Source organism: Mus caroli, chromosome 9 (genome assembly GCF_900094665.2).
Source record: "Mus caroli chromosome 9, CAROLI_EIJ_v1.1, whole genome shotgun sequence".
NCBI classification, from domain to species: domain Eukaryota; kingdom Metazoa; phylum Chordata; class Mammalia; order Rodentia; family Muridae; genus Mus; species Mus caroli.
Genome location: NC_034578.1, coordinates 16520579 through 16531267, shown reverse-complemented (window position 1 = coordinate 16531267; position 10689 = coordinate 16520579). Strand labels below are relative to the sequence as shown.

The following is a 10689-nucleotide window of genomic DNA, read 5'->3' as shown; positions in this document are numbered from 1 at the left end:
CTGGTAAAAAGAGGGCTTGCCACAAACTCTTAGAAGATCCTGGGTTCTAGCCCCAGAGGAAACAGTGTAGATGGTAAAAGGATGCTTGCCATAAAATCTCAGAATATGAGTTCAGTCCCTCGGACCTAAATAAAGAAGGAGAGACCTGATTCCTGAAAGTCGTTCTCTGACCTTCACACTCAGGCCTCAGTAAGTCTACACACCTCTTCCCTCTACCCCCCTCCAAATAAATGTATAATTTAGAAATTAAAGAAAAAAACAAACAAAACAAACAACCTGGGCTGGAGCCTAGGTGGGGGAAAGACACCAAATGGTGGTGCAGCTGGAGGGCTGGAGGACCCAGGGGGTCCCAGGATTAGGAGGCCAGTCGCTTCCTAGGAGGATTCTGTTTCAGATTCTTTAGCAGTCTTAGGCTTTGCTTGTGGACCCGTGGCAGCCCAGATGCCAAGACATGGAAGAAGGGAACTGCTTTTTGCCTGCTTGTACTCACTCTTGCTAGTTCTGTTACTGAGGCATTTAGTAACCAGTGTTAGAGTCAATTTCTTTGGGATTCCAACAGATTGAAGATTAGCAGCTCCCCAGGCATCCTTCAGGACTCCAGTGCTGAATTGAGACAGCTGAAATATCCAGTCTTGTGGACAGATTAACCACAGGATTCTTGGCCTTTCTAGCACGACACATTGTTGGACTACCCAAACTGGATCCTGTAAGCCAACATAACAAAAATCTCCTTTTAATATATTGTAGGGGGGTTGAATGAGAAAGTCACTTATGAATGAGAAAGTCCCATATTTGAATACTTGGTCCCTGTTGGTGGTGCTGTTTGGGGACATTTAGGAGGTGTGCCCTGATAGAGGTAGGAAGTGTGTCACTGGAGGCAGGATTTAAAAGTTGAAAGATTTTTAACCATTTTGAGTTAGTTTTGTGCTTGTGGTTCAGCATGTGAATTCTCAGGTTCTGTTCCTGCCACCATGCCTGCTACCTGCTGCAATGGTGTTCCTGCCACCATGCCTGCTACCTGCTGCAGTGGTGTCCTTGCCATTATTGATTCTACCTCTCTGCAGCTATAAACCCAAATATATTCTTTCATATCTTGATTATGGTGTTTTATTACAGCAACAAAAAAATCTGTCTGTCATCTATCTGCCTATCATCTCTCTCTCTCTCTCTCTCTCTCTCTCTCTCTCTCTCTCTCTCTCTCTCTCATCTATCCATCCATCCCTATACCTTTATATGTTCAATTCTTTAAGGGAGAGCCTTAATATTCCCTGCCTCCTTTTTTTGTGTGGGGACTGAAGAACAAATGTAGACTTCTGTATGATAGGTAAGTGCTCCACACTTTTAGCTCTTTATGTTAAAAAAGATTTATTTCTGTGTATATGGCAGGTATATGCACAGAGCATGGGTGCTTATGAGTTACAAGAGAGTGCAGAATTCCCTGGAACTGGAGTTATAGCTGGTTGTGGTTTCTGGGAATCAAACTTGTATCCTGTGGAAGAACAGCAAGTGCTTTTAACACAGCCATTGCTCCAGCCCTGCTCCTTACTTAATAAACAAAACAAAACCATACAAACAAAGAAACAAACAATCAACAACCAACTTTTTGAGGGGATGGTCTCACTATGTATTGCTGGCTAGCCTGGAATTTTCTATATAGATTAGGCTGACCTCAGACTCACAGATATTCCACTATCTCTGCCTTCTGGGTGCTAGAACTAAAGACATGCACCATCATTTCCGGCTTTAAAACCCTTTAATTTCCCTTTTGGTTATCTAAGTGGATATGTGAATACTGAGTTACAGAGCTACTCTAGTAGAGGTCGGAAGGCAACTTTGTAGGGTCACATCTTACCTTCCACCTTTACTTGGGTGGAACTGAATGATTTCTGTAGACCAGGCTGGCCTCAGACTCGAAGAGATCTGCTTGCCTTTGCCTATGCTGGGATTAAAGGTGTGTGCTGCCACCAACCTGCCCCCCACCCCGCCATTTTCATAAAGTTAGGGGCCTTACTTAGTCTTCTTAGGGAGTGTGAGGCCATTTTGGCTACATAAGACCTTGTCTCAAACAAGTAGAAAAACTTACTGTTAACAATTATAGTTTGAAAGAAAAATGTTGGGCTGGAGAGATGGCTCAGTGATTAAGAGCACTGGCTGCTCTTCCAGAGGTCCTGCCTTCAGTTCCCAGCATCCACAGTTTGGGTAACAACCATCTGTAATGGGATCCAATGCCCTCGTCTGGAGTGTCCTTTGAATCTGTAGTCATAACAATTGTGAGCCATCATGTGGGTGTATTGGAAATTGAACCCGGGTCCTCTGGAAGAGCAGTCAGTGCTCTTAAACCGCTGAGTCATTTCTCTGATTATACACACACACACACACACACACACACACACACACACACACACACACGTGTATATATATATATATATATATATATTTATATATTATTACATTTATTTATTTTGAGTTGCACATGTGTGGGCATGAATGTGCCATGGTATGTATCTAAGTATGTTAGAAGAAAACTTATGGGAGTTGGTTTTCTCATTCTACCCTTTGGGTTCTGGGAATTAAACTCAGGTCATTGGCCTTCAAGGCAAGTACCCTTACCCACTGAGCTACCGTGATTGCCTCACAGACCTTTATAGTAAGCATTGCCTTTAGTTTTTTATTTTTCCATAAATAATAAGTTTAAAATGTAGGAGGCTCAGACAATTTGAAAGCAAAATAACAAATGAGCTGATCAGCAACCGTCAGACCATCCCACCTTTGGAGTGTTTAGCTAAGGCTTGCACTGAACTCTTGATCTTCTTGCCTCTACTTCCCAGGTTCTGGGATTCAAGGCATGTGCCATTATGTCCAACTTGCCTCATCACTGTATCTACATGTTATTGATTTATTTTCTATGTTGGCTGGGACACATGTGAAAGTCTGACGACAAGCTGGAGAGTGGCTCTCGCCTTTCAGAACCATTTGGTCCTGGGGATCCATCTCAGAGTCTTCAGGCTTGGTGGCAGGCACCTTTACTCACTGGGCTATCTTGATAGCCCTTGCTCTCCATTTCTGTATTTGTAGAGCTCAAGGACACCAGTCAGCTGATAAGGAAAAGCTGCAAAACACTCAGTTGCCTGTTTGTCTCAATATTACCAGCTTGTCTGGTTTGATACTGTCTCTGGTTTGTAATACAAAGGTATTGGGCTTTGAGATGGCTCAGTGGGAAAGGTGCTTGCCACTAAACCTAAAGATTTGAGTTCAATCCTTGGGATCCACATGATGGAAGAAAAGCACCAACTCCCCTCAAGTTGTTCTCTGACTTCCTCAAATGCACCGAGGCATGAAATGCATGTACACAAATAAATGTGATTAAAAAAAATTAAAACCAAAAGTGTATATCAACTCAGGAGGGGTTCAAACTGGTACAGCTCTAGCCTGCAGTTTCATTTTTGCATATGACCAACTCAAGAACTCCCTACTAGGAATGTGATCCCCTTTACAATAAAATCTACACCTTGCATGATTGCTTTTATGAAGGAACAAAATGAACATTGAGCATATTTTTCTTTTCTTTCTAGACCTACTGTTGGCTCCCTTGTGAGATTCCTGTCTCTGCAGGAAATCTGGTGGTTGGAGGAGCTGAAGCTCAGTGGTGAAACACTTGCCTTCTACTTAACCTTCAACACTGGAAGAGTGAATACAAAAATAAGGAAAACTTAAACCTGTGAAGGTGGCACAAGTGTGCCACTTAGCATATGTACAATTCACAGAATAACTTTGTGGAGCCTGTTCTCTGTTCTGCCTTTCTGGGGATGACAGAGGTAACAAGGATAACTCAGGTAACAAGGCCAGACCAGGAAGCATCCTCACTGACTGAGCCACCTCGGTGGGCTTCTGTCCCTCTTCCCTTTCTCCTCTGTCCCTGCCCCATCTGCTCTCTTTTCCCATCAAGACATGAGAAGACTGTCACGGTGTCACACACCTGTGATTCCAGTAGTTGAGAAGTGAAGCCAGAGAATCAGGAGTTCAAGGCCATCCTTAGTTACATAGTAAGTTGGAGGTCAGCCTGGGTGACACGAGTTTCAGTTTTACAAAACAAAGTGAAAATGAGGTTTGGGAAATAGCTCAGTGGTTGGACCTTCCTGTAGCATGCTGGAGGGTCCTTTAAGCATAGCATGGAAAGAACTTTTACAATTCAGCACTTAACCACAATCTATTGCAAAAATAAGCTTCAGTGAGGGTTGAGAGATGCACAAATCTATGCTATGACAAGGCATTAGGAGTTGGTTTAATCCTGTGTCCATGTAGAAGAGTAATACTAGTTCTCCCATAGGCCTATAACCTGCCTACCCTTGGCCCTGATAATGGTAGCAGGTATGATTGGAGAGGCCCTCTCCAAAAGATGGAGGTGACCATAAATCCAGTCAGAAAGTGGCTGCTTACTCCCTTACCGTTCATTCCAGTATTGCCCCAGTAGGCACATCTTGCTGGGATAGTCATTATAGCTCTGCTCACAGCGGGATAAGTTGGTGATTCTTTTCCTCCTTTGGTAGTATGCATAATGCCTTCCAGCATTGTGATAGCTGGGCAGTAGGCACGAAGGTTCAGGGTCAGTAACAGCTTGGTTTTTCCATGTTCTATGACTTAAGTATGTGGTGTCTTCAGCAATGGGTTCTTACTGTGAAGTTCTGGAAGGTATCAAGTGAAATGGCAGTAGGTTTCATGTTACCCTAGTCAGAAGGGTTAAGGTCAAAAGAATCACAACAAATGCTGATGTGGATATGGGGCAAGGGGAACACTTACGGCTGGTGGGAGTCTAAACTGGTGTAGCTACTATGGAAACTAGTGTGGAGATTCCTCCAAGAGCTAGAAAAAGAGACACCACATGGTCCAGTTCTACTGTTCTTGGGCATTTATAGGGCTGTATATCTACTACAGAGATGCTTGCTTGAACACTGAGGCTCTGGTCGCAACAGCCAAGAAATGGAAACAGCCTACATGTCCACTGACTGGTAAGCAGATCATGAAAAGAGGGTACATTTACACAGTCGATTACTATTCGTCTGTTAAGAAAACAAACTTCTCAGGTAAATGGACGGAGTTGACAATAATCATTCAGAATGAGGTAACACAAACTAAGGAAGACAAATACCACATTTTCTTTCATTTGTAGATGGTAGGTTAGAATCTTTAGACATGCGTATTTTATCTGAAATACCATAGAGATCAAGCAAGTAAAGGGCTGTAGAGGTGGGAGAAAGAAGGAAGGAGGATACGATGCAGTGATATACAGGGGGAACAGAGAATAACGGAACAGAAAGGGTTAAATAGGGCGGACATGTCGAGAGCAAGGTAGAGAAGGGGATCCAAAATAAGAGGACTCTAAGGTAACCTTTTAAAAGAACTATATGAAAGTCTACTGCAGAAGCTTCTAAAATATATACATATATACAAAATTTTAATGGAATTTCCCTATGATGGGGTGAAAACATCCCTGCTAGATATAGGCTAACAGATAAAAAGTCCAGTGCCAGGCATGGACTAGGCCACTCTTTCCAATCTTATACATTACTTATAAGTAACCATCAGTCTTATGCAGCTGTGAACAGTGAGAGCTACAATAAACTGTCTGCCTGCCACGGGCCCACGACTGGCCGAGATGCAGAGGAGAAAAGACTGTGGAGTGCTTAGGCTTAAATGGGACACCTATATGACACCCCTCCTTCCCAGGCCCAAGGATGATCTCAGAAGAGGAGACAGAATGACTGTAAGAGCCAGAGGCATAGTGGCAACTCCTCTTTTGAGTTATTGGAATCAATAGGCTCTCTTAGACCCCCACACTGTTTATACATTATCTTATGATCTATTTGCTTATTATTTCATGTGGATTAGGCTGCATGTATGGCTACATAAGAGTGTCAGTTTCCTTGGAGTTGGAGTTACAGACAGTTGTGAGCTGGGTCCTCTGGAAGAGCAGCAAGTGCTCCTAGCCTCTCTAGCGGTCTCTCTAGCCTGTGTTTACATATCCTTTCCTTTTTAAAAGCTTTCTTTTTTTAAGATTTATTTATTTTATGTATTTGAGTACACTGTAGCTGTCTTCAGATGCACCAGAAGAAGGCATAGGGTGTGAGTCACCCTGTGGTTGCTGGGATTTGAACTCAGGACTTCTGAAAGAGCAGTCAGTGCTCTTAACTGCTGAGCCATCTCTCCAGCCTGTTTATATATTCTTAATGTATTGTTACCATATGACCCAGCAAGTCCACTACTAGGTAAATACTCAAGTGAAATGAAAACCCACGCATAACAAAAAATAAATATGAATTACCATAGTGCTATTATTCTTTCGTTACAGCTTTTTGTTGCTGTTTGGTTTAGTTTGGTTTTTCGAAACAGGGTCTCTCTGTGTAGTCCTGGATATCCTGGAACTTGTTCTGTAGACGAGGCTGGCCTTGAACTCACCCAAAAGATGTTTATTTATGTGTATGTGTGTATTTGTGTGGGTGGCTGCAGATTTTAGAAGAGGACCTCAGATACCCTGGAGCTGCAATTATTAATGGTTGTTAACTAAGGAGCTGCCTGACATGGATGCTGGGATGCAAACTCATGCCCCAAGAAAGAGCTGCAAGTACTCTTAACTGCTGAACCATCTCTCTAGCCCCTTGCGTGCTTTTTTTGTTTTTGTTTTTGTTTTTTCGAGACAGGGTTTCTCTTTATAGCTCTGGCTGTCCTGGAACTCACTTTGTAGATCAGGCTAACCTCGAACTCAGAAATCTGCCTGCCTCTGCCTCCCAAGTGCTGGGATTAAAGGCGTGTGCCACCACGCCCGGCCCCTTGCGTGTTTTTCAGTCAGCAGAGTAATAAGGTTTCATTAGGCATTTCTATTCATATCTTGTTTTGGTTGACTGTCATTTTTTCCTGCAGTTTCCACCTCCCCAAAATGTACCCTTCTCTTCCTCCCAATTTAATGCCTTTATTTCTATTTATTATTATTATTATTATTGATGTATGGGTGCTTTTCCTGCATGTATGTCTGGGCATTGCATGCTTGTCTCATGTCCATGGAGAACAAAAGAGGTATCAGGTATACTGGAACAGGAGTTACAGACAGTTGTAGGCTGCCATATGCGTACTGGGAACTGAACCAGGGCCCTTTGGAAGAGCAACAAAGGTTCTTAACCACTGGGCAATCTCTCCAGACCAACTTCTCCATTTCTTTAAAACATCTTTTGTTCTCCCATTCATGGTCCCCTTTCTGGGTTCATGACTTATATTCACAGTCATAGCCATACAACACACACACACACACACACACACACACACACACACACACACACACACACACACACAGAGCTAGTATCCATATAGGATCCAAGTGAAACTATGAAGTAGTTTGTAACCCTTTCTGGCCTTGAACTCACAGAGATCCACTTGTGTTTGCCTCCTGAGGGCTGTTAAAGGTGCATATCACTATGCCTGACCTAGTTTTACTTGGAATTATTCCAAAAATAGAAAACACCCAAGCTGTTAAACTGTCTCTGAAAATTAAGTCGTTTGGGCCAAAAAGCTGGCTCAGTGGGTGAAAGAGAAGCTGACTTCCATTGCTGAAACCTGTGGTGAGAGAACGGTCGCCTGAAAGTTGTCCCCTGACCTCTATACATTGCCATGTACATGTCTGCTTACTCTGTTAAACCATGCACACACATACACACACCCCATTATCACTAAAAATCAAGAAAAGATGTTAGGAACTAAGCATTTTGGATACAGGGTTTCATGCATCCCAGACAGACTGGCCATGAATTTACTATGTAGCCAAGGCTGGCCTTGAACTTCGTCTTCTCCCAAGCACCACTAGTACCATCTATGGTACTGGCGATGGATCCCAGGGCTTCGTGATGCTAGTCGTGGCTCTACTAACTGAGCCCTGGGTGGTGAAAACGTGACGGAATCAACGACTGAGGTGTTAGCACAGAGTCCAGAGACACACAAAGACAGGTCGACATAAAGGTGTCTGGAGACAGCAGTAACTGAATGGACCAAACGGATCATTTTTCCTGGGTTGGCAGATTGTGCAACATGGCTAAGGCCACCGCGAGCGTGAGGGAGAGGCGGGAGAGAAAAGCTTTTGTCAGCAGCATCTCCACCGGGGCGTCCCCACACCCATCCTCGCCCCACCGGTCCGCCATCAACCGAGGCGCACCCCGGCCTGGTCCCGCCTCTCGCCCCGCCCCCGCACTGCTCCCCCTTCAAGGTCTCGCTTCTGACCTCGACCTCTCGGCTCTTTTCCTGTCTCAACGCCCCTTACGAACCCACCCGAAAAGGGGTGCAACTGTCGGGACGCTGGAACAAACAAGTTTTTCTCTCCAGCCTGGAGAGCTCCAACGTGGCTGAGAACTCCGAGCCGGAAATGGAAGTGACGTCACGGCCAGCCCCCCCTTTTTCTCCGAGCTCCGAGTCCTTCTCGGCGTTTGTCCGAGGGCTCTCCACGCAGCTCGGTGAGGATTCGGTGAGGAGCTGCGGGGGCGGCGCGGGGAGGGCGAGGACTCGGTAGGCCTCGGCGGGGAGGCGGGCCGAGCTGTGCTCGCGGGGTCCCGCGGCTTCCCGGGCTCTGCAGCCTTCCCGGGCGCCGCGGCCCGAGTGCGCATCCCGACTCAGCCCTGAGCTCTTTGCACCCACCTTTCTTCTAAAGCCGGTGTAAAGTAACCTTCGTGGAATTATTTTCCTCCCCAGAAAGAATAGACTTTTCGCCATTGGTATCACATTGAGACGCTGCATTTTCCATTCTTGGACCGGGCGATTCTGTTTGGGGCAGCCGAGCTTTGCCTGAAAGGTGGGTGAGGGCAGCCTTTTCCTCTTGTTTTTCTTTTTGTGTGTGTATGGAAAGGAATGCTTTATCCGATTATTTCGCTTTCGTGGGACCTATGTTTACCTGAGACACATTGCATTCTGATTTTTTTTTTTAAAAAGGCAACTTCGTTGTAGACTTTGGCAGAGTGCATTTATCTGTATATAAATATAAACGTACAAAGACCCGGGTCTTTGTGTTGAAGAAAAGTAAGGATACCAAGTTACTCTTGATTTGATGCTGGGGCCGCAACTCAGAGCCTCCTGATGCTAAGCACTCTCCTGCTGAGCTACACCCTAGCCCAAATAGTTAGCTATTGTCTGAATGTTGTAGGCCTGTGCCTCCTCGCAGACTTTAAAAAATGGAGGCTTTGTTGGGTTAGTACTGATTAAACTGGTTGGTTTTTCCAAGGAAAAATAAAATACTGTTTATGTTGAACTATTTGAGAATAGGTTGGGAATTTCAGGCATGATTCTTTTACATAACGGGGTAATACATTTTCTAAAAAAAAAAAAAAAAAAATGAAGATACTGACCCAGTAAGACCGTAAATACTGATCTTTCAGCCAAGATAATAAAAAACAATAATATTACCTAATATCTTCTTTGTGTGAAATCAGAATTCTTCATTATTATAAGTTTTTGGGTGTTTTTGCATCCAAGATCTGTTCAAAGTTTCTTTGTTTTTCTAATAGTGGGAATTGAATCTAGGGCTTTGTGTATGTTTAGTAAGCTCTCTTACTGAGCTATACCAAGACCTCTTTAAGGCATTTTTGCTGTTGTTTAATCTATTTTAAGTTGTTATCTGTTTTATGTGTGGGGTGTGGGTTTCTGCCTTGAGTGCAGTGCCCCTGGATGTCACAAAGGGCCTTGGCTCCCTACAGCTGCATTACAGGAGGTTGTGAGCCACCCGGTGCGGTGCTGGTGTGGTGCTGGGAACCAGCTCTCTGGTTCTGAAAGAGCCATATGTACTTGTAACTAAGTCTTCAATCCCGATTTTAAGGTTCTTATATTGAAATTTTCAGATACCTTTTTAGGATCTTTGAACCTAGGGTAGGTCATGTTGTTTGTTATAGTAACTTTTTAAGGAGGTATGCATTTTCCCCATTTCCGTGTATATTTCGATGGTTTGTTTCTGTTGGCAGTTTTCTCCATTTAAATTTTTTTCTCCATTTTTGATTTTTTTTTTCCCCTGTAGACTGACTGATGCTTGGATTTCTGAGTGAAGTGGTATATAGCTCTTGCCTAGAATGTGTGAGGCCCTGGGTTTCAGCTTCAGCACAACAGTGAAGGGAGGTAGTGACAAAAATCTAGCTTAAGCCTGTTCTTACAGTACTGAATAACTGTATTACCAATTGATGAGAGCTTTGGAAGTTCATACAGTCTACTGAGTTTCTGAGTGAATACAGCTTTGTTATATGAGAGTACACAAAGGTAAGGTGTGTGTGTGTGTGCGTGTGCGTGTGCGTATGCGTGTGTGTGTGTGAGAGAGAGAGACACTGAGACAGAGTCTGGGTGGCCTTGAACATGGTAAATAAGTGCTCTGTCTCTGAGCTATATCCACAGCCTTTTAACTGGTTAAACTCCATTTGATTTTGTCCACATGAGTGCATGTTTATCCTGGGGTAAGTGTCAGGTGTCCATTCTTTCCTTTCATCTTGTGGGTCCCAGGAATTGAACTCGGGGAACTTTAGGTTTTTAGGCTTGGTGGCAAATGCCTTTACACACTCAGCCATTTCTGTGGGGCTGGGGTGGCTACTGCTGCTTCCTCCTCTTCCTCCTCCTCTTCCTCCTCCTCCTCTTCCTCCTCCTCCTCTCCCTCCTCTCCCTCTTCCTCTCCCTCCCCCCCTC

At 44.2% G+C, this 10689-nt stretch overlaps 2 protein-coding genes across 4 annotated transcripts in view; one reads left to right on the top strand and one right to left on the bottom strand.

The window, feature by feature from the left end:
• Nucleotides 1–302: 302 nt before the first annotated feature.
• Nucleotides 303–8745, bottom strand: LOC115031924. The gene is made up of 2 exons (XM_029481496.1): nt 8308–8745; nt 303–704 (listed from the first exon to the last, which is right to left on the bottom strand). The coding sequence occupies exons 1-2, from the start codon at nt 8743–8745 to the stop codon at nt 375–377; spliced, it is 768 nt and encodes a 255-aa protein (XP_029337356.1). The 3' UTR covers nt 303–374.
• LOC110301194 (zinc finger protein 426-like) overlaps nt 8405–10689 on the top strand; it is a 27481-nt gene continuing 25196 nt past the window's right edge. For 2 of the 3 annotated variants that reach the window (XM_021171513.2, XM_029481217.1), the window contains exons 1-2: nt 8411–8500; nt 8725–8824. The gene's annotated coding sequence lies outside the window, so the exon portion shown is untranslated. Of the gene's footprint in view, nt 8501–8724; nt 8825–10689 lie in introns of all 3 variants that reach the window. The other variant, XM_029481216.1, reaches the window with a different exon arrangement.

What these genes read in the sequence shown, in the direction of transcription:
- LOC115031924 (XM_029481496.1), bottom strand. Translation starts at nt 8,745, where the DNA reads ATGGCGAAAAGTCTATTCTTTCTGGGGAGGAAAATAATTCCACGAAGG. An exon ending in ACAGTTGCACCCCTTTTCGG is followed by an intron (nt 705 to 8,307) that starts GTGGGTTCGTAA and finishes GTTGGCTTACAG; the next exon opens with GATCCAGTTTGGGTAGTCCA.